Below are 22,718 nucleotides of genomic sequence, written 5' to 3' on the forward strand. Positions count from 1 at the left end.
TGTGAGCAAAAGAAGCTCAGGAGCTGAGCGCCAGTGGTTCATATCTGTAATCCTAGCTACTCAAGAGGCTGAAATCAGAGGATCATAGTTCAAAGCCAGCCTGGGCAGGAAAGTCTGTGAGACTCTTATCTCCAATAAACCACCAGAAAACCGGAAGTGGCATTACTATGCCTCAAGTGGTAGAGTGCTCACCCTGAGCTGAAGAGCTGAGTCAGGACAGCATCCAGGCCCAAACTTCAAGCCCTATGACAGACAAAACAAAAACAAACAAAAAGCAGGCTGGGATGGTGGCTCAGTGGTAGAGTGCTTGCCTTGCATGCATGAGGCCCTGAGCTCAATTCCTCAGCACCACATAAACAGAAAAAGCTGGAAGTGGGGCTGTGGCTCAAGTGCTGGAGCACTAGCCTTGAGCTGAAGAGCTGAGGGACAGCGCCTAGGCCCAGAGTTCAGGCCCAACTACTGACAAAAAATAAAAAAGAAAAAGCTCAGTCAGTACCTAGGCCCAAAGTTCAAGCCTTATGACCAGCAAAAAACACCTACCAGACTTTACCTATAAGCCCTCAGTATATGACCTGTATAATAAAAATGTATTTTCAAGAACATTTTAACTAGCTCACAATAAAGTCGACCTTCCCCTGTAGCCTTTGTTGCTTGTGGTGATTGTAGCACCACCCACCAGATTGTCTCTAGTATGCCCAGAATCTTCAGTTGAGTCTATTTCACAAATACAACACATTAGGAAAAAAAGAATTACTTAATTCATATTTATCCTCAGTAGCTTTATCTCTGCACTTTTTGAGATTGAGATGCGAATATTTCCCTGGCTAGATCCTGTTTGCATTGTCCTTTTCTCTTTGTAGTGCCAGACCTTGTATCCAGGCCCTGAAACATACTACCCAAGACTATGTTCATACCTAAGGCAGAAGTCCTTTAGATGTAACCAAACTATACGCCTTAAACAATGTAGAGTGTTACAAATTGTAACCCCTATATTCTAGTATGTTGCTAAAAGCTACAATGTCCCTTTTGGCTATAGGACTTTTTTTGCTTAGGACTTTTTCCAGTTTGGTTCTTTCCTAGCAGGGCTTGATTGGTTCTGCAACTTTCCTACCTTGGACACATGACCTTTATATCACCCTCAAAGTAGCCCCTCACCTGCTTTTCAGTTGAAGGATAATTTTCAGATTTGATGCTAGGCCCCTATGAATAGCTATTAACAGGCTCACACCTATATTAGTTATTCAGAAGGCTGAGCTATAAAGTTCCTGAGTCAAAGCCAGCCCCAGAAGGAAAGTCCATGAGACTCTCCTCTAGCTGTGGCTCAAGTAGTATATAATACCCAGGGCCAAACACTAACCAATTAGTTTTTTTTTTGGCCAGTCCTGGGGCTTCAGTTTGGGCCCTGGACACTGTCCCTGAGCTTCATTTGCTCAAAGCTAGCACTCTACCACTTGAACCAGTGCTACTTCCATCTTTTTGTTTATGTGATACTGAGGAATGGAACCCAGGGCTTCATGCATGCTAGGCACGCACTCTACCACTAAGCCATATTCCCAGCCTTAGAACATTAATTTCCACAACTTTTTTTCAATTTTGTTATCGAATGGCTGAATTAAGACTAATTTGGACTGTAATGATAGTCTCCCTCCATTGTAGAAGTAACTAGGCAAGTTTGAGGGGCCTTATCAGATCCTATAATCCCAAGACAGTAATAAAACAGAACAGGAGACAAAATAAAATTTCTTAAAGCCTTTACTTTTGAGACATAATGGATTAAAACCTTTCACACATGGAAAAAGACAGACATGATCACAGTTCAACAGAATCTAGTCAGAAACATTTTAGTGACTGCCAGCTAATGGTGAAGCTTAAGTTCTGGGAGCATGACATGCTACAGGGTCAAAGGAATGAGTGATTAGTACTCCTCTCCTTCTTCCTCACCCTCTCCTTCCACAGAATCCACACCAACCTCCTCATAATCCTTCTCTAGGGCAGCCATGTCCTCACGGGCCTCAGAAAACTCTCCTTCCTCCATCCCCTCACCCACATACCAGTGGACAAAGGCACGCTTGGCATACATCAGGTCAAACTTGTGGTCCAGGCGAGCCCAGGCCTCAGCAATGGCTGTGGTGTTGCTCAGCATGCACACAGCACGCTGCACCTTGGCCAGGTCTCCACCAGGAACCACAGTGGGAGGCTGGTAATTGATGCCAACCTTGAAACCAGTGGGACACCAATCCACAAACTGGATGCTGCGCTTGGTCTTGATGGTGGCAATGGCAGCATTGACATCTTTGGGAACCACATCACCACGGTACAACAGGCAGCAGGCCATGTATTTACCATGGCGAGGGTCACATTTCACCATCTGGTTGGCTGGCTCAAAGCAAGCATTGGTGATCTCTGCTACAGAAAGCTGTTCATGGTAGGCTTTCTCAGCAGAGATGACAGGGGCATATGTGGCCAGGGGGAAGTGGATGCGGGGATAGGGCACCAGGTTGGTCTGGAATTCTGTCAGGTCAACATTCAGGGCCCCATCAAACCTCAGGGAAGCTGTGATGGAAGACACAATCTGGCTAATAAGGCGGTTCAGGTTAGTGTAGGTTGGGCGCTCAATATCGAGGTTTCTACGACAGATGTCATAGATGGCCTCATTGTCCACCATGAAGGCACAATCAGAGTGCTCCAGGGTGGTGTGGGTGGTGAGGATAGAGTTGTAGGGCTCAACTACAGCTGTGGACACCTGGGGGGCGGGGTAAATGGAGAACTCCAGCTTGGACTTCTTGCCATAGTCCACAGAGAGACGCTCCATCAGCAGGGAGGTGAAGCCAGAGCCTGTTCCCCCACCAAAGCTGTGGAAGACCAGGAAGCCCTGAAGACCTGTGCACTGGTCAGCCTGCAAAATACAAAGTGATATAGCTTTTTATAGTCATAGTAAATATACTATCTTAAAAATAAAAATCTGTCCAAGGACTTAGATCTTGAAGTCTCAAGTTCAGTCTCTAGTTTAAATGAAGAAAAGAAAAGGCATTTTAATAAAGTAATCACCTTGCTATCACATTTTAGTTCTCTTTGAAAAAGCAACTTTTCAAATGTCTTCTATCTGTTAATGAGCTTTCTTCTCAAGAATAAACATACCAGCTTTCTGATCCTGTCCAAGACGAGGTCAATGATCTCCTTGCCAATGGTGTAGTGCCCACGGGCATAGTTATTGGCAGCATCTTCCTTGCCTGTGATGAGCTGCTCAGGGTGGAAAAGTTGACGGTAGGTGCCAGTTCGAACTTCATCTGCCAAAGGAAGAAAGCAAACCACCCGTCACTAACAACCTGCACAAGCCTGGGCCATCATCAGTGGAGCCCCTGGACAGATCTCTTGTCTCAGAACCCTGGGAAATCCCTTGGGTTAGTTACTGAGGACAGCTCACCAATGACTGTAGGTTCCAGGTCTACAAACACAGCCCTGGGCACGTGCTTGCCAGCGCCTGTCTCACTGAAGAAGGTGTTGAAGGAGTCATCTCCTCCCCCGATGGTCTTGTCACTTGGCATCTGGCCATCAGGCTGGATGCCGTGTTCCAGGCAGTAGAGCTCCCAGCAGGCATTGCCAATCTGGACACCAGCCTGGCCAACGTGGATGGAGATGCACTCACGCTGTGGGAAAAGAAAAATGAAAGAAAAATTTAGGATCTAATCTGTGAGTGACAAATAAGATAAAAGCACCACAGAACCTTAATCTTAACAAATTCCTTGTATTAAAAAAATAATTTGATGGGCTGGGAAGGTGGCTCAGTGGTAGAGCGCTTGCCTTGCATGCCTGAGGCCCTGGGTTCGATTCCTCAGCACCACATAAGCAAAAAGAAAAAAACCGGAAGTGGCGCTGTGGCTCAAGTGGTAGAGTGCTAGCCTTGAGCTGAAGGGCTCAGGGACAGCGCCCAGGCCCAGAGTTCAGGCCCCACGACCGGACCCAAAAAAAAAAAAAAATAAAAATAAAAAAAAAAAATAAAAAAATAATTTGAGCCAGGTGCTGGTGGCTAGCACCTGTAATCCTAGCTACTGAGGAGGCTGAGATGTGAGGTTCACCGTTCATATCCAGCCTCGGCAGGAAAGTCTGGGAGACGATGATCTCCAATAAAACACTAGAAAACCAGAAATGGTGCCATGGCTCAAGTGGTAGAGTGCTTGCCTTGAGCTGAAAAGCACAGAGACAGCTCCCAGGCCCAGAGTTCAAGTCGTATTACCGACCAAAAAATATATATAGCAATAATTTGAGCCTGGGTTAGATAGTTCAGTGGTGGAGCACATGGCTCTGGATGCAATCTTCAGTGGAAAGAAATTTTTTTTTGCAGGGAAGAATGGCTAATTTCTTTCCTACCCTTACTTTGGGAAAGTCTCTTTTCAAAACTAGGGAGACTGCTGAGTCACTGCTTCCTCTTTTGCTAGACCAAGATTAGTACTAGGTCATTCCTCCAGGCCCCAGAATCCACTTTGGGTAGGGGGCTACACTTCCGGTCAGCTCCAAGAGGAAACACATGGCCAAGGCGGTGTAGAGAAAATGTCGGGCTGCAGGGACAAAGGGTGGGGCTTTGCGGCACAAGATGAATGAGCAGTCACGCCCGGGGAGCGCATACCCTGCTTTGGGTGGGGCCGAGCAGTTGCTGAGTCCTGCGGAGCTCCTGCGGTCCACCCTCCCTACACCCAGCCACTGGCCTCAGCCCAGCACCTCCACATCTGTCCAGGCGCAGCAGAGGATTATCTGCGGCCCAGATCTGGCCCAGGATCCGATTTCCATCCCCTCAAAAATCCTTCCCTGACAACACTTGCTTCCACTCGAATTCCTAACACAGGGGGGACAGACAGATGGCCTTTAATGGTGATCAGGGATGTTATTTTTCTAATATGGCTAAGGTGTAAGGTGGTCCTTGTAGGGATCCAATCCCTAGACTTACTGATTTCACTAAATACATAAAAATAAATAATTCAGTGGGAAGGAGTCACACCCTGCGGACAGAAATCCGCAGAGCCTTAACGCGCATGCGTAGACTGCAGGGGCGAGTTTCCCGCCTCTCAGGCGCGGGAAAGTAACCGTCGCGCAGGCGCTCTGGCCTCTCCCGCCCCCGCTTTTCGCGCCCAAGAGGAAATGAGGGCGGGGCGTGTGCGCGTGGCCTCCAGCAGCAGCTGAGGGGAAAGGTGGGGGAAGGGCATGCGCTGGGGGGGGGAAAAAAGGGTCTTCAAGCATCGCACCCACGGTGTGCTAACTGCGTCCAAAATGAGGCGATATCGAGTTCCTGGCACCCCACCATCCCTCTTAGAAGCGGAGAGGGGAATCGGGCCCGTTTCCCTTCATCTGGGCCCCTCCCATCCTCTGCAGTCCTGGGCCTCAGTCCCCCGACCCTCGCCTTTTGCAACCCTAAAGCAACCCAGATCTGTGAGGCTGGATGGGGGGGGGGTGCCCTTCGCGCCCCCCTAGCTTGGCTTATCCCCCGTCCTTCCGCAGGCAGAGCCCACTTACCATGATGACTGTGGATGTGGTGGCAAAGGCGACAGGAGCAGGAGCAGGCACCCCGAGTCCCGGTTACCGTCCCCGACAAGCTAAGAGTCGAGGTAAGTAACGCACTGGGGCGGAGGTGACGCCTGAGCCTCTTAAGTAGAGGCTGGGGAGGGGCGGGAGGGCCCCTCCTCCGGCCCGGCGCGGCCATTCCGGGCCCAGCCTGGCCGCCGCAGAGGCGGGCTTGGCGTCCGGAGCCCCCTCCCCGTCCGGGCCTGCGGGGCCGCGCGCTGACGGGGCTGCTGACTGCGGCGAGCAGGAGGGCGGAGCCGGGCGGCTGCGGGCCTGCAGTGGTGGGAGGGGGCCGGAGTCTCCGCGTGGACCACCCGAGGACTCCAGAGCCTCAAAGACTTTTAAGGACGGTGCACCCCAAAACGCAGAACCTGCCGTTCCATCCAGAATAGCTCAGCTGATGGTGTTTTCCATGTTGCCACCCAAAGTCAGTGAGTTTTCTGGGATTTTTGTTGTTGTTGTTGTTGCCCTTTTCTTTTCTCGCTCCCTGATGGGCATTTTCGGTAAGATGATAGAATCGAACCTGAGAAAACCAGATTCGATGTTGTTTATGGTAATTTCTTGTTACTAAGGTTCGAAGAAAGACTGGAAGCTTGTAATATTTCAATCAGGCCAAAGAGTTCCTAAGCATTAAACGTTGAGACCATTTGGATGGAGTAGGCCCCATCTTCAGCCTTAAGCCACCAACTTTACAAAAAACGGCTCTTAGAGGCTTAAGAAGAAGAAAAAGCGACTTTTACTGAGAAATTTGAGAAAGGAACCTTTTTTTTTCACACTGAACGATATTAGGTAGTAAGAATTTCTTGTGCCACGTGGGGCTTTCTAAAAAGACAATTTGGTTTTTATCAAGCTACATCAATTGGTTATAGTTTAATTCTAGGATGCTCAGATTATAGTGGATAGACTAACACATACACTTTCCTCTGGAAAATCTAACCCAGGAACCAGAAACTACATTATTGAGCCCTGAAAGTGCATAGAGGTTAGGGTCAGAGTATGGCTTTAAAGATTGCTCTAGCAGAGTTATGTTTGTTACTAAACTTAAAAATGTTACAGTGGTAGTGTCAGAGCAACAAAAAGGTAAGTGTAAGACAGGAAGAATTCATAGCTCATATTCACCTGTTACATTACCCAGAGTTGGCAAAGCCTTCACTGATTACTTCAAATGACAACTTTACACTGTTAATTAATAGGTACATGTATTTTGTAAATGTGTGTGTGTGTGTGTGTGTGTGTGTGCTTTCTGAATCTGGCATACAAACAAGACTGTTCTTAATTTTGATGAATATTTGTTGTTAAAACATTTTTGGTTTAGAATCCAAATTTGATGACATTTTCCATACTGGGTTTACAGGGGAACAGGAACATAGCTGAATCTTGTTTTCACTTTCTCTTTTCCCTTTATTACTTTTAAAAGGAGGCAGAAAATAATTAGCTTGCCTTAACTGAGAGAATGAAAGGGAACCACCCTACTGAACTCCATTTTGCTGTCTGTTCCGCATGAAAGCCATTTGAAAGCAGGCACCTCCCTCCTGGCTCTGCAGAATTTCCGAGCTTTCACCGCAAGGATTTGCTCCTGTGGGCCTCTATGACTCCCCAGATACCTTCCTAAAACCATTAGCTTTTTTAATCTTGTTATCTGTGTATCCCCGGTTGTAAAATAATAAGTATTTTTCTTGTTGTTTGTTTTTTTCTTTTTTAGGTAGATCCCTGATGATGCATCAGAGTTCATTACACCTAATAAAACTAAAGGCGATGTTTAAATATAATCTGGTCTGGTATTTAATCTAGAAAAAAGGTGAATAATAAAAAAGACAAGTTTAAAATTTTCACTCTAAAACCTACATGGATCTGTTTGTATTGTATTTGCCATTATACACTTTAAAGACTAAATAGAGATTGTCTGTTACCCAATGATGTAACATTTAAATTGATTTTATAGGTTTTTCTTTTGTTGGACTCTTGTCAGGCCTGTAAATATTGCTTTGAATCTTTGGAGTAATAGGAATTCCAGTGTTGGAATTTGAGCCACTCCCATCTTTGCTACATAGTATCATGGCCCTTTGCTACTGTTTTAATTGTCTTCTTCTGTGATTTTTTTGATTGTTACATATTGTGGATTAGACACAAAAGTTAACAAAATATTCTTTCTCATTTCACCAGCTCTACAAGCAAAGACAAGTAATAACAAATAGTAGCAAATTACTGAGCATCCACTTTTTATAAATATGTAACCTTTAGCCTTTATTCTTTTTTTTTTTTCTTTTTAAAATTTTCTTTGAGCAGGGTTAGGAAGGTGGCTCAGTGGTAGAACGCTTGCCTTGCATGCCTGAGGCCCTGGGTTCAATTCCTCAGCACCACATAAGCAAAAAGAAAAAAGCCGGAAGTGGCACTGTGGCTCAAGTGGTAGAGTGCTAGCCTTGAGCTGAAGAGCTGAGGGACAGCTCCCAGGCCCAGAGTTCAGACCCCACGACAGGACCCCCCCCCCCAAAAAAATTTTTTTTTCTTTGAGCAGTACAGAAGTTTAAAGAGTTTAAAGTCAGGACCTTGTGCTTGCTAAGCAGGTGTTCTACCACTCAGGGCCAAGGTTATAGCCTTTTATTCTTATATATTCCAGTGGGTTTTTTTTTTGTTTTTTTGTTTTTTTGTTTTGTTTTGTTTTTGTTTTTTGGTCCTGGGGCTTGAACTCTGGGCCCTGGTGCTGTCCCTGAGCTCTTCAGCTCAAGGTGAGCACTCTACCACTTGAGCCACAGTGCCACTTTCAGTTTTCTGGTGGTTAATTCCAGATAAGAGTCTTCCATGGAAGTGGTGTTGTGGCTCAAGTGGTAGGGTGCTAGCCTGGAGCTGAAGAGCTGAGGGACAGCACCCAGGCCCAGAGTTCAAGCCCCGTGACCAGCCCTCCAAAAAAAAACAAAAATAAAAACAAAGAGTCTCCTAGACTTTCCTGCCGGGCTGGCTTTGAGCCATGATCCTCAGATCTCAGCCTCCTGAGTAGCTAGGATTACAGGCATGATCCACTGGTGCCCGGCCAGTGTTATAATTTACACATACCATTTTCTGTTCTATTGTTTTAACAGATAAATGGTATAAAGGAAAAAAAATAATTTATTTGGCTTTGATGGTAAATAATTGTAATTGAGTTGATAGTGATATGATTTTAGGCCCTTAACTTTCTGAATGAAACATATTAATGAAACCATCATATTCTCATGAATTCAATCTCATTAATACATTTTGTCAGCTTTGTCTTCAAACTAAGCCCACCACTTTTTATCAATCACACCAGTATTCCATGGCTTTATAGACTCTGAAAATACTTTATTTACACATCATATAAACTGATTTTTTTCCTACTTTTTTATTTGTGTCTGATTGCAATGTGTCCATAAGAGAAGCTGGTGGCTCATGGCTGTTATTCTAGTTATTCAGGAGGCTGAGATCTGAGGATTATGATTCTAAACCCTCCTGAGCAGGAAAGTTAATGAGACTCTTACATGAACCACCAGAAAACAGGAAATGAAGCTGTGGCTCCAAGTGGTAAAGTGCTAACCTTGAGAGGAAGAGCTCCTGAGTTCAAGCCCAGTGACTCACAAACAAACAAAAAAGTCTTGAGCCCAGTGCCAGTGCCTCATGCCTATCATCTTAATTACTCTAGAGGCTGAGATCCAGATCTGGCTTTGAAATAGCCTGGGCAGAAATCAGTGGAAACTCCTCTCTGAAATAACGTAAAAAGTCTGGTGGCCTGGCTCAACTAATAGAGCTAGAGCACCAGCAGAGCAAGCATGAAACCATGAGTTCAAACTTCAGCAGCAGGGGTGTGTGTAGGGACATGGGGACACGCACTCTTTTAGAATAAGGATGTTCAATAAAGGAATATTTTTTGGTTTTTTTTTTAATGGGAAGATATTTTTAGCATATTAATTTTGTTAATAACAATATACAAAGAAATAAAAAGTTGATAATGTGCAGAAAGAAAGAAAAAGAAGGTAAAAAGACTGGGCACTGGTGGCTCACACCTATAACCCTAGGGCTGAAATCTGAGGATTGCAGTTCAAAGCCAGCTTACGCAGGAAAGTAAGTGAGACTCTTACCTCCAGTTAACCACCAGAAAACCAGGAGGATGCTGTGGTTCAAAATGGTAGAGAGGGCAGGGAAGTTGGCTCAGTGATAGAGTGCTTACCTTGCATGCATGAGGCCCTGGGTTTGATTTCTTATCACCACATAAGCAGAAAAAAGCCGGAAGTGGCACTGTGGCTCAAGTGGTAGGGTGCTAGCCTTGAGCTGAAGAGCCGAGGTACAGTGCCTAGTCCCAGAGTTCAACCCCAAGACGGGGGGGGGGGGGGGGGGGGGGAAGGTAGAGAGCTAGCCTTGAGCAAAAAGAGCTCAGGGAGGGGCTGGGAGTGTAACTCAGTGGTAGTGTGCTTACCTAGCATGCATGAAACCCTGGGTTGGATTACTCAGTACCACATACCCAGAAAAAGCCAGAAGTGGCGCTGTGGCTCAAGTGGTAGAGTGCTAGCCTTGAGCAAAAGAAGCTCATGGACAGTGCCCAGGTCCTGAGTTCAAGCCCCAGGATTGGTAACAGCAACAACAGCAACAACAAAAAAGAGCTCAGGGACAATACCCAGGCTCTGAGTTCAAGCCCCATGATAGACAAAAGAAGAAGGAAGAAGAAAGAAAAGGAGGAAGAAGAGGAGGGGAAGGAGGAGGAAGTAGTAGCCAGATGCTGGTGGCTCATGCCTATAATCCTAACTACTGAGGAGGCTGAGATCTTAGGGTCACAGTTCAAAGCTTGCTCAGGTATATGGCAGCACAGACCAGCAAAGATCAAGGCCACTATAAAAGAGGATAAACAGTTTATTGCTGGTGACCCAAACCAGGCTAGTGCCAGAAAGAAGCTGGGATCCTGAGGGAGGGGAGACTCAGAATTTTTATACAAACTGGTTACATATAAAAATAGGCATTAATCACATATACAAAAGGTTGGGGGGGCGGGTCTGGGAATGTGGCTTCATGGTAGAGTGGTTGCCTAGCATACATGAAGCCCTGGGTTCAATTCCTCAGTACCACAGAAACAGAAAAAGCCAGAAGTGGTGTTGTGGCTCAACTGGTAGAGTGCTAGCCTTGAGCAAAAGAAGCTCAGAGACAGTGCCTAGGTCCTGAGTTGAAGCCCCAGTTTTGGCCAAAAAAAAAAAAAAAGGTTTGGGGGGCAGCTATAAACTTTTTACTAGATGCTGCTATCAACTTCCTTTCTAGTTGGATAGAAACCATAACATCCTGTTATTACCTCTTCTGTGTTATTAAAAAATGCCTTGTGGGCTTCCTGCTATCCATTCAGATAGCCCCACCTAGTGTGACCCCAACCCACATTCCAGCAACAGCCCCACCAGGCCACATTCTGGCAACTGGTTGCTATGAAGTTCCTTTGCCCCAGATAGGTAACTTTGTCTACTTCATTCCTCCTCTAGTAAATAACTCAAGCCATTGAGATATAAGTACTATTGTTCTGGTTAACAGCTAATCAGTGGTTAAGTAGAAACAATTGGTAGCTTCCATTCTAGTATGAATCATTCTAGTTATTAAGTTAAAAAACCAGGGGCTGGGGCTGGAAATGTGGGTTAATGGTAGAGTGCTTGACTAACATGCATGAAACCCTGGGTTTGATTCCTCAGTACTACATAATCAGAAAAAGCCAGAAGAGACATTGTGGCTCTAGTGGTAGAGTTCTAGCCATGAGCAAAAGAAGCTTAGGTATAGTGTTCAGGCCCTGAGTTCAAGTTCCCAGACTGGCAAGAAAAAAAAAAAAAAAAAAAGCAGGGGCCACAGGAGAAGAGAAAAAATAGAATAAAAATTAATCCAGGGCTGAGAATGTGGCTTAGTGGTAGAGTGCTTGCCTAGCATGCATGAAGCCCTGGGTTGGATTCCTCAGCACCACATAAACAGAAAGGGCTGGAAGTGTGTGGCACTGTAGCTAAAGTGATAGAGTACTAGCCTTGAGCAAAGTTCAGGGACAGTGCCCAGGCCCCTAAGTTCAAGCCCCAGGACTGGCAAAAAGAAAAACCAAAAAACAAAGAATGAGTCCAGCAATTCCACTAATTAAGGATGTTAACCATGCATTCCAGTTAAAAAGGCTTTCTTACCAATTTGATGCCTGACTTCTTTAAGAACTCTCACTACTCAGGAGGCTGAGATCTGAGGATCGCCATTCAAGGCCAGCCTGGGCAGGAAAGTCCATGAAACTCTTATCTCCAATAAACTACTAGAAAACTGGAAGTGGCATTGTGGCTCAAGTGGTAGAGTACTCGCCTTGAGCTGACGAGCACAGGGACAGTGTTCAAGCCCCACGAATGTCCAAAAAAAAAAGAAATAGAAACAAAAAACTCTCTCCCATCTGTCTAGTTCTTCCCTAACTTTTTGTAAAGTATCCTTAATGATACCTGACTTATTGGCATAAAAATATGCTCCCCCAACTGCTGCACACAGTCCTCCTTGTGCATAGAACAGAAGGTTCAGGCTGCACTGGTTTTGGAGGGCAACTTCAGCCAGGCAGTTGAGCTAAGTGTGAAGATCTGTGATGGCTCTCTCCAGTCGCTGCTGGTCCAGGTCAATGGTCTTGCTCAGAGTCTTGGTGTCAACATCCCCCTTCACAAGGGCAGCAGTCCCAATGGCAGAGGCCCCTGGGATCCCTGTGCCAACCAGGGCTGGTATAAACACAGCTCTCTTGGTGCAGGTCCAATGGCCTGAAGTTGAGACCTTCTTCCCCTCCATATATTAGGACCTGTTGCAGCACAACTACTAAAACAGGCTTTTTTGCAAAGACCCAATATATGATTCGGGGCCATCAGCACATGCAAAATGGTTTCCTCAGAGGCAATATAAGTGATCTTATCTTGTAAGGTCACATTCTTCATGCATGTTGAATGCATTTGGGTAATTGAGTTATGTGAGCCCTTAAACATGAGGTATGTGTCCAGATACCTCCAAGGTAAGAACTGTGATATTGCAAGTTTTTCTATACCTTAAGGTCACTGGCAGTTGGGAACCTAACCCCATGTATTAAGGCAGTCTGACCTGAAGACAAAGCCAGCAATCTTGTGCTAGATCTTGCATAGACTGATTGATCACCCCAAAAGTGGCTTGCAGTGAATTGTACAGGTCTGTTGTAGGGCAGATTGCATAGTGGGATCCTGGGGAACTTGGGGAGCCAGTTGGAAAGGGTGGTAAACAAAGAGGGGATCTTAAAGTTTGGCCAAGAGCCCAATTTGTATGAATGGCTGGTATACTGTGGGAGTCTCTGGATAATGAAAGAGACCCCTTGGTCCTTGCCCCTGACCTAGAATCTCATTCCCCAGGATTGAGCTGGGTACAACTCACTGGAGCCTGGACTAGTTACATTAATGAAAAAAGGAAGCCAGGCCCCAGTGGTTCATGCCTGTAATACTAGCTACTCAGGTGGCTGAGGTCTGAGGATCACAGTTCAAAGCCAGCCCGGGCAGGAAAGTCTGTGAAACTCTTATCTCCAATAAACCACCAGGAAACTGGAAGTGGTGCTATGGCTCAAGTGGTAGAGCACTCGCCTTGAGCTGAAGAGCTGAAGGACAGTGCTCAGGCCCAGAATTGAAGCTCTATGACTGACCAAAAAAAAAAAAAAAGGATTACATTTTTCCCAATAAGCATTTTGGATTTTGAGGGCCTCTCCAACTGAAGCCAGTTGGGACTTATTGGGGCCTCCCTACCAGGTTTCCACATCCACACAATCCCTGTTAGGGCAATTATACTCTTCCAAGTTTTGACACTGGAGTGGCCATTTCTATTTCCTGGGCCTATAACCATCTCTCATAACTGAGGTCTCCACACTCAAGGGGGGTCTCTACTTACCACCACCGCTGCCCATATGAGATAATAACCTTTCCTTTGTTTGGCTGTGGTGAATACACAGAACATGCATCAAATGAGAACAGGGCAGGGTTCCCCTCTTCCCATGAGCGATTTGCTATGACATAACCCAGTTGGGCATTCTTGATTTCAAAATCATATTTCAAGAGAGCAGCTTATGGGGGCTGGGAAGGTGGCTCAGTGGTAGAGCGCTTGCCTTGCATGCATGAGGGCATGAGGCCTTGGGTTTGATTCCTCAGCACCACATAAGCAGAAAAAGCTGGAAGTGGCCCTGTGGCTTAAGTGGTAGAGCACTCTCCTTGAGCTGAAGAGCTGAGGGACAATGCCCAGGCCGAGTTCAGGCACCATAACCAACGAGAGAGAGAGAGAGAGAGAGAGAGAGAGAGAGAGAGAGAGAGAGAGAGAGAGAGAGAGAGAGAGAGAGAGAGAGAGAGAGAGAGAGAGAAGCTTGGCCAAATGGGCCCAGAATCCAGTAGAAAAACAACAGTTTAAGACTCTGACAAGTACCAGTACAACTCATCCTAGTGGGGAGTGGAGTCTACATAGGTATCTGCAAATCAAGCTAGTGGACAAGCCTTTCCCCCTCCAGTACAGACCCAAGATTATGGCTGGCAACACTTTGTCTTTTTGATCTTTACTTTGAGTCAGTCATCAGTGGGTCTCATGTCTCATCTGGGGTGGTAGGAGCTGCCTTCACCCTGCAATGTTGTATCCACGGGGTGGTACCTATTATGAGAGCAGTAGGAGTGGTTAGGATCAATTGTTGTGGTCCCACCCACTTTGGCTATAAGGACTGCCCCCTCTCCCCCATCCTGGGGCTTTAAACTCAGGCCCTGGGCACTGTCCCTAAGCCTCTTTTGCTCAAGGCTACCACTCTACCACTTGAGCCACAGCTCCACTTGGAGCTTTTTTTTTTGGGGGGGGGGGGGTTCCGGTCATGGGGCCTGAACTCTGGGCCTGGGCGCTGTCCCTCAGCTCTTCAGCTCAAGGCTAGCGCTCTACCACTTGAGCCACAGTGCCACTTCTGGCTTTTTCATTTTGCTTATGTGGTGCTGAGGAATCGAACCCAGGGCCTCTGGCATGCAAGGCATGCGCTCTACCACTGAGCCACCTTCCCAGCCCCACTTGCAGCTTTTTCTATATATGTGGTACTGAGGAAGTAAACCTAGGGCTTCATGCATGCTAGGTAAGCACTCTACTACTAAGCCACATTCCCAGCCCTAGTCCTTCTAACATACACCTGGTCACCTGGTTTGAAAGCATGACAATGGGTGATTATAGAGATAGGGATCCTTTCCATAGCTACCTCAGATATTTCAGACATGACTTCCTGAAGGGCCTTAAGCAAACAGAATAGCTGGGTAGATGCCCCTTTAGCTAGATCTCCCTGAGCCTGGCCACCACTGGAGAGGGGTCTTCCAAATATTACCTCATGGGATTAACTTGTCCTTAGATGGGGGTATTTCTGATCTTAAAAGTACCAATGGCAGGGGCTGGGGAGGTGGCTCAGTGGTAGAGTGCTTGCCTTGCATGCATGAGGCCCTGGCTTCGACTCCTCAGCACCACATAAGCAAAAAGAAAAAAGCCGGAAGTGGTACTGTGGCTCAAGTGGTAGAGTGCTAGCCTTGAGCTGAAGAGCTGAGGGACAGTGCCCAGGCCCAGAGTTCAAGCCCCACGACCGGACACCCCTGCCCCCCCAAAAAAGCACCAATGGCAGCTGGGTGCTAGTGGCTCCTAGCTACTCAGGAGGCTGAGATCCAAGGATTGTGGTTCAAAGCCATCTCAGGCAGGAAAGTCTGTGAGATTCTCATCTCCAAATAACCACCAGAGAACTGAAAGTGGCACTGTGGCTCAAAGTGGTAGAGTGCTAGCCTTGAATAAAAAAGCTCAGGGACAGCATCCAGGCCCCAAGTTCAAACCCCATAACTGAACAGGGGGGGAAATTTTTGAAAAGGAAGTTCCAATGGTAACAAATCTATCCTTGAGTAACTGCTGCAACAAAAGATCCATTATCTGACCCAACATAAGGGAATGACATCCTTTAGTAAAGCCTTGGCTACTCTTGAGCTGTTTCAGTCTTGGTAGGGTAGATCTCTACCCAGCCTGAGTATGTGCATATCAGAATCAGCAACACCTGTATCCACAAGGTGCTGGAGCCACCTCAGTGAAGTACAACTCCAGATACTCAAGAGGCTGGATACCTAGTATCTTAATTCCCAGAGGGGGCTTTGGTCCCTGTCTTGAGTTATTCTTCAAACATTTGGGGTACTGGGCAGCAACCTTTTGGCACCAGACATGTACATAGGACATATAAAGCTCCTTTTCCAGTACCTTGGCCATAGTGGTTTTACCCATGTGTGTCTGCTGGTGTGCCTGTTGGATGATGTAAGGTCCAATCACAGCTGGGACTATAACCCTTTGGTCAGGCAGGGTCCACTATTCCACTTGCTTGAAGGTTTTCTCAGAGTTGGCCCACTGGTCTTCTTCGGAAGTGTGTACTGGATGCTCAGGCAGGATGGGTACCACTAACACATTGGCAGGTGTCTCCTTTGGGGCCACTTCTTAGCATTCTTGTCAGCAAACTGGTTTTCCAAAGTCACTGAATCTTTTTTTCCCTGATGATCTTGGCAGTGAATGATTGCAACAGCCTTTGGCTCCTATTTGGCCTGTAAGGGGCTTAAGATTTCCTCTGTGCTTTTAATAGATTTGCCTCCTGGTGTCCTCTCTCCTGTACAAGTAGACATGGACAGTAGAGAAGATATACCTGGAGTCAGTGTAGATATTCACCCTTTTTCCTTTTGTCCATATCCAGGCCCAGGTGAGGGCTGTGAGTTCTGCTCTCTGGGCAGATGTTCCAGCTGGTGGAGACTCAACACTGATTACCACTGCTCTGGCCTTGTGTATTCCACCCTCTATCATGCTACTTCTATCCATAAAATGGGTGACTTCCACATTGGGCAATGGCTGGTCTTTGATATCTGGACTTAATGCATATACCTGATCTAGGACTTCCTCACACTGGTGTTCAGGCTCTTCCTCTCTGTCCAGCAGGAGGGAGGGAGGGTTTAGAGACCAGATTGCCCTGATCAATATGTGGGAATTACCCAACAGTAACCCTTGATATTGGGTCAGCCTAGCTCCAGTGAGCCATTGGCTTCCTGGTCCATATAAGAGAGTCTCCACCACATGGGGCACATATAGAGTAAGGTTTTTGTGCCACAGTGAGCTTGTCAGCTTCCCTCATGAGAATGACAGCAGCTGCTATGGCATGGAGGCATGGTGGATCCTGCTGCCACAGCATCTACCTTTTTGGACAAGTAGGCAATGGGTTGTCTCCATGGGCCTAGAGTCTTGTGTTCGAATTCCCCTATTTTTTCATGCACATAGAGTTGAATGTCTTTGGTCAGGTAAAGCTAAAACTGGAGCTTGGGTTAATACCACCTTTAAGGCTTCAAATGCCTATTCTTGTTCCAGTCCCTAATCCAGCTCCTTATCTCCTCCAGCGATGGCATTGTACAGGGGTTTAGCCATAGCAGCAAAGTTGGGAATCCAGATCGGGCAAAATCCTGTGGCTCTGAGGAACTCTCTCTGCTGTTGCTTAGAGGCAGGTAGGTGTGGGGATGTTTATAATGGCTTGTTGCCCTTCTGTGGGGAGGCAGCACTGGCCATCCTCCAGGACAACCCCCATAAACTTGACTTTTTGGATGCAAAGTTGGGCCTTTTTTCTTGAACACCTTGTATGTAATCCTTGAAGGTGACCTAGCAAGTTTTTAGTCCCTTCCAGACATTGCTAGTGAGAAGTGGAGACCAACAAAAGGTCATCCACATACTGGGGAAGTGTCAGCTCTGGATGAACATCACAGAAAGGAAGTAAATATTTGCTAAGAGCCTCCCCAGAATTGGTCAGGGAGTTCTTGAACTCTTATGGCAGTCTGGTCCATGTATGATGAGCCTTTTTCCCTGACTGGTTATCATCCTGTTCAAAGGTAAACAAGAGCTGACTAGCTGGTGCCAATTGTAAACAGAAGAAGGCATCCTTTAAATGAAGGGAGGTATACCAAGTCTTCTCACATGACATCACACTGAGGAGAGTGTATGGATTTGGGACGAGTGGATAGAGTGTTTCCACCTAAGAGTTTACTGCCCTTAGGTTCTGGATTGGCCTATCATCTTCTGTCCCTGGTTTTCTGACAGAGGTGAAGGGACTGTTCCATGGTGATTCAACCAAAATACCAGCCTCTCTTAATCCATTAATATGTTTTTGAATCCCCAGGTGGACCTTTATAGGAATTGGATATTGCTTCAACCATGCCATCTGGTCTGTACTTAGAAGCTGTGCCAGTACAGGTGGGTGGTGCACAGCCAACCCTGGTGGGTTGTTCTCTCCTCAGATGCTGGGAAACAGGCCAATTACTGAAGCTTCCAGTCCTACAGACTCCCCTGGGGTGGTGGTGACCAAGCAGTATTGTAACTGAGAGGATCATCTGTGGGCCCTCTTGAGGCCCTTTCACCTTGACAGCCACTGGACCTTCTGCTTGGAAGGTTATCTGAGCTTGAAGTTGATGAAGGAGATCCCTCCCCAAGATGGGGAAGGGGCTTCCAGGGACAAACAGAAAGGAATAGGTAACTGCCCAGATCTGCAGAGAAACCTGCCACTTCTGACAGAAAGAAGAACTTTGGGTATTCCCTTTGACCCCCTGAACCTTAATTTTGCCCTTGGTCACTGGCACCACAGTGGAGGTAACAATAAACACATCTGCCCCTGTGTCTACCAGGAAGGTCATAAGGTGGTCCCCTACTTTCAAAGTGACCAGAGGCCCCCAGAGGCCCCTGCTGAAGGAGCCTTGGTACCCCCTCATTGGAATCAGAAGCCAGTATAGCTGTGGACTACGTCTTCTCAAGCCTGGCACAATTTTTCTTCCAGTGTCCCTCCTCTTTATAGTAAGCACACTGGCTACTTCCTAAGCGGCCTGGCTGGCCTCCCTGAAGAGGGCTTTCTCTGAGGGTCTAGTTTGGCACCTTCCCCTGTTCTACTTCCCTGCCTTAGGGTGGTGACCAAGAGAGAAGTCTGATATTACCTGTCCTTTTTCACCTCTTTTTGCTTCTTCTTCTCCCTATTAACATAGACCTTGTTGGCCACCTCCAATAATTGTGAGACAGACATTCCTGCAATTCCCTTCATCTTTTGCAAATTGCAATGAATATCACAGACTAGAAAACAAAAGAAATAACCAGTGTCCTCTGATTCTCTGGGGCAGTGGGGTCAAAAGGGGTGTAGGGGCCAGGTACTGGTGGCTTATGCTTATAATACTAGCTACTCAGGAGGCTGAGATCTGAGGATCGAAGTTCAAAGCCAGCCCAGGCAGAAAAGTCCGTGAGACTCTTCAATTAACCAGAAAACCCAGAAATGGTGCTGTGGCTCACGTGGTAGAGTACTCGCCTTGAGTTGAAGAGCTCTAGGACAGCACCTAGGCCCAGAGTTCAAGCCCCACAACCAGCAAAAAGAAAAAGAAAAAAAGTGAGACAAGACTGCATAGAGCCGCTGCATAGAGCTGCTACTTTGACACAACCTAGAAAGAGGATTACACAAAAGTACACACTTACAGACAAAATGATAACAAATGCCTTCCCAAGGCCAAATGACTGTCCTGTAAGTGGATGTCCCTGCAACTAAATTTGCATCCAAATCAAGTCAAAACAAAACGTGAGACTTAGATTCACCTATGTGTCAAGTCAATCACCAAACTTAGGAAGACTCAACAAGATAACTTACCAAAGACAGAACAGATCTCATTTATCACTCTCCCAGGATGGCTGTCTCCAGGGGGGTGATCTCCACGAGGCTTGGGATGTCTCCTGAGGAAGGCCTTGGAACCTTTTTAGTAGGTGCCTCCTCTCCTCCCAGAACCACCAGTATGGTGAGAAGTCCTCTCAGAGAGGGCATCAAACACTGACAAAGTGGGTAGAAGTGATCTCACTGAGGCCTCCAACACAATACAGACTAGCAGAGATCAAAACCACCTTTTTTTTTTTTTTTGGCTGGTTGTTGCTCTTAAAATCTGGGCCTGGGTGCTGTCCCTCAGCTCTTCAGCTCAAGGCTAGCACTCTACCACTTGAGCCACAGTTCCACTTCCAGGTTTTTCTGCTTATGTGATGCAGAGGAATTGAACCCAGAGCCTCATGTACGCAAGGCAAGCACTCTACCACTGAGCCACCTTCCCAGCCCCCCAAACCACTTTTTAGAGAAGATAAAGGAGTTTATTTCTGGTGACCCAATCTAGGCTAGTGCCAGAAGGAAGTCCAGATCCTGAGGGAGGGGAGAACCAGAGTTTTTATACAAACTGATTACAAGCAAAAATAGGCATTGTCAGGTACCAGTGGCTCACACTTGTAATTCTAGCTACTCAGAAGGCTGAGATCTGAGGATCAAGGTTCAAAGCCAGCCCAGACAGGAAAGCCCATGAGATTCTTATCTCCAATAAACAACTCAGAAAACTTGAAGTGGCACTGTGGCTCAAATTAGGGTGCTAGCCTTAAGCTGAAGAGCTGACGGACAGCTCCCAGACCCAGAATTCAAACCCCATGACCACCAACAACAAAAAATAGGCATTGATCAGATATACAAAAGGTCTAGGTGGCCGGGCACTGGTAGCTCATGCTTGTAATCTTAGCTACTCAGGAGGCTGAGATCTGAGGATCATGGTTCAAAGCCAGCCTGAGCAAGAACATTCGTGAGACTCTTATCTCCAATAAACCACTAGAAAACTGGAAGTGGCGCTGTGGCTCAAGTGGTAGAGTGCTCGAAGAGCGCAAGGACAGCGCCCAAGCCCAGAGTTCAAGCCCCATTACTGACCAAAAAAAAAAAAAAAAAAAAAAAGGTCTAGGGGGTTGACTTCAATTCTTACCAGGTGTGTAATTCCTTTCTCGTTGTGTAGAAACCATGACATCCTGTTATTACCCTGTCTATATCATTTAAAAATTGCCTTGTGGGCTTCCTGTTATTCAGATAGCCCTACCTAGGGAGACCCCAATTCACATTCCAGCAAAAGCCCCAGCAGGCCACCTTCTGGCCACTGGATGAGGCAAAGTCTCTTTGCCTGGAGGAGTAATTTTGTCACCAAAAAACCTGAAGTAGAGTTGTGGCTCAAGAGATAGACTGCTAGCCTTGAGCAAAAAAGCTTAGAAACAGGGCTGGGAATATGGCTCAGTGGTAGAGTGCTTACTTAGCATGCACAAAGCCTTGAATTTGATTCCTCAGTACCACATAAACAGAAAAAGCAGGAAGTGGCATGTGGCTCAAGTGGTAGGGTGCTGGCCTTGAGCTCTTCAGCTCAAGGCCAGCACCCAGGCCCAGAGTTCAAGCCCCATAGCTGGCAAAAAAAAAAAAAAAAAAAAAAAAAAAAAAAAGCTAAGCAAGATCTCAAAGCCCTGAGGTCAAGCCAAAGATCAAGCATATACAGAGAGAGAGAGACAGACAGAGACAGAGAGACAGAGAGAGACAAAGAGAAAAAGAGAGAGAGAGAGAGAGAGAGGGAGAGGAAGGGAGAGGCAAGCAGGTAACTACTTACCTTATTGTTTTCATTGTTACAGAACCTCAATTTTATTTTTTATTTTTTATTATGTTTTTTTGGAGGGTCCAGTCTTGGGGCCTGAACTCTGGGCCTGGGCGCTGTCCCTCAGCTCTTTAGCTCAAGGCTAGTACTCTACCACTTGAGCCACAGTGCCACTTCGGGCTTTTTTCTTTTTGCTTATGTGGTGCTGAGGAATCGAACCCAGGGCCTCAGGCATGCAAGGCAAGCACTCTACCACTGAGCCACCTTCCCAGCCCCAGAATCTCAATTTTATTGGGAAAAGGGTGTCCAGCTTCTGTTCCAACTACAGTAGGGATGTATATGTGACTAAGTTCTGGTGAGTTGATTGTGGAAGTTGTTTGGTGGGGCTTATCAGAAAATATCTACGGCTGGGGATGTAGCTTAGTGGTAGAGTGCTTGCCTAGTATGGATGAAGCCCTGGGTCCATTCCTCAGTACCACATAAACAGAAAAATCCCGAAGTGGCACTGTGGCTCAAGTGATAGAGCACTAGCCTTGAGCAAAAGAAGTTCAAGGGTATTGCCTGGGCCCTGATTCTAAATTCCAAGACTGGAAAAAAAAAAAATCTAAAACAGGCTGACTGCTATGGATATGTCTTCCAGCCTTTTTCTTTTACTTTTTTTTGTTGGTCATGGGGCTTGAAGTCGGCCTGGGTGCTGTCCCTCAACTCTTCCATCCAAGGCAAGCAACCTCCTACTTGAGCCACAGAGCCACTTATGGTTTTCTGGTGGTTAATTGGAGATAAGAGTCTCACTGACTTTTCTGCCTAGGCTGGCTTTGAACTGTGATCCTTGGATCTCAGCCTCCTGAGTATCTAGGATTACAGGCGTGAGCCAACAGCGCCCAGCTAGCCTTTTTCTTTTCTTTTTTGCCTAGATTGTAAGGGGATGGTTAAAGTTCCAGCAGCCATCTTATAACAATAGTTACCTTAAACCATATCAGATGGTAAGGATGGAGGAAGCAGAGCCTAGGTCTCAGATGACTTCATAGAGCTGCAACATAATCTCTGGATTACCTATCTCTGGATTCCTTACTATAGGGGGGGAAAAAGTACAATTTAGTTTACTAATCTAGCGTGTGTGTGTGTGTGTGTGTGTGTGTGTGTGTGTGTGAGAGAGAGATAACTGATTGAAATTTATCATTATATGAGACTTTATGAATTATTTTCTTTTTTACCTCCCTCTCTCCCTCTCCTTCCTTCCTTCCTTCTTTCCTTCCTTTGTCTCTATTTCTTTCTTTCCTTCTTTCTTTCTTTCCTTGTTTCTCTCTTTCTCTCACTTACTTTCTTTTTTCTTCCTCTTTCCTTCTTTCTTTTTCCTCCCTCTTTCTCTCTTTCTTTCTTTCTTTCTTTCCTTCTTTCTTTCTCTCTTTCACTCTCTTTCTTTCTTTTTTTTAGATTTCATTTTTTTTTCTTTTTTTTTTTTTTTTTTTTGGGTCCGGTTGTGGGGCCTGAACTCTGGGCCTGGGCGCTGTCCCTCAGCTCTTCAGCTCAAGGCTAGCGCTCTACCACTTGAGCCACAGCGCCACTTCCGGCTTTTTTCTTTTTTTGCTTATATGGTGCTGAGGAATCGAACCCAGGGCCTCAGGCTTGCAAGGCAAGCGCTCTACCACTGAGCCACCTTCCCAGCCCATTCATTTTTTTTTCTTTTTGCTTATGTGGTGCTGAGGAATCGAACCC

The 22,718-nt window shown here is 46.3% G+C and overlaps 1 protein-coding gene and 1 long non-coding RNA gene across 3 annotated transcripts; one reads left to right on the forward strand and one right to left on the reverse strand.

The window, feature by feature from the left end:
* Window positions 1-1,734: 1,734 nt before the first annotated feature.
* Window positions 1,735-5,621, reverse strand: LOC138840320 (tubulin alpha-1B chain). The gene is made up of 4 exons (XM_070040422.1): window positions 5,506-5,621; window positions 3,425-3,647; window positions 3,139-3,287; window positions 1,735-2,896 (listed from the first exon to the last, which is right to left on the reverse strand). The coding sequence occupies exons 1-4, from the start codon at window positions 5,506-5,508 to the stop codon at window positions 1,916-1,918; spliced, it is 1,356 nt and encodes a 451-aa protein (XP_069896523.1). The 5' UTR covers window positions 5,509-5,621; the 3' UTR covers window positions 1,735-1,915.
* On the forward strand, window positions 5,608-17,780 carry LOC138840322 (uncharacterized). Of its 2 annotated transcripts, none has more exons than XR_011376065.1 (3): window positions 5,608-5,984; window positions 7,256-7,351; window positions 17,723-17,780. It is a non-coding gene; the product is annotated as an uncharacterized lncRNA (long non-coding RNA). The 2 variants fall into 2 exon arrangements; XR_011376064.1 differs by having other exon boundaries at window positions 5,608-5,980.
* The last annotated feature ends 4,938 nt before the right edge of the window (window positions 17,781-22,718 follow it).

Source organism: Dipodomys merriami, unplaced genomic scaffold (assembly GCF_024711535.1).
Source record: "Dipodomys merriami isolate MVZ:Mamm:240054 unplaced genomic scaffold, mDipMer1.0.p SCAF_10, whole genome shotgun sequence".
Classification (NCBI taxonomy): Eukaryota; Metazoa; Chordata; class Mammalia; order Rodentia; family Heteromyidae; genus Dipodomys; species Dipodomys merriami.

Coding starts and splice junctions, on each gene's coding strand:
- LOC138840320 (XM_070040422.1), bottom strand. Junction 3,288..3,424: donor CCTGGAACCTACAGTCATTG/GTGAGCTGTCCT, acceptor TTCCTTTGGCAG/ATGAAGTTCGAACTGGCACC. Junction 2,897..3,138: donor TGGACAGGATCAGAAAGCTG/GTATGTTTATTC, acceptor TGTATTTTGCAG/GCTGACCAGTGCACAGGTCT.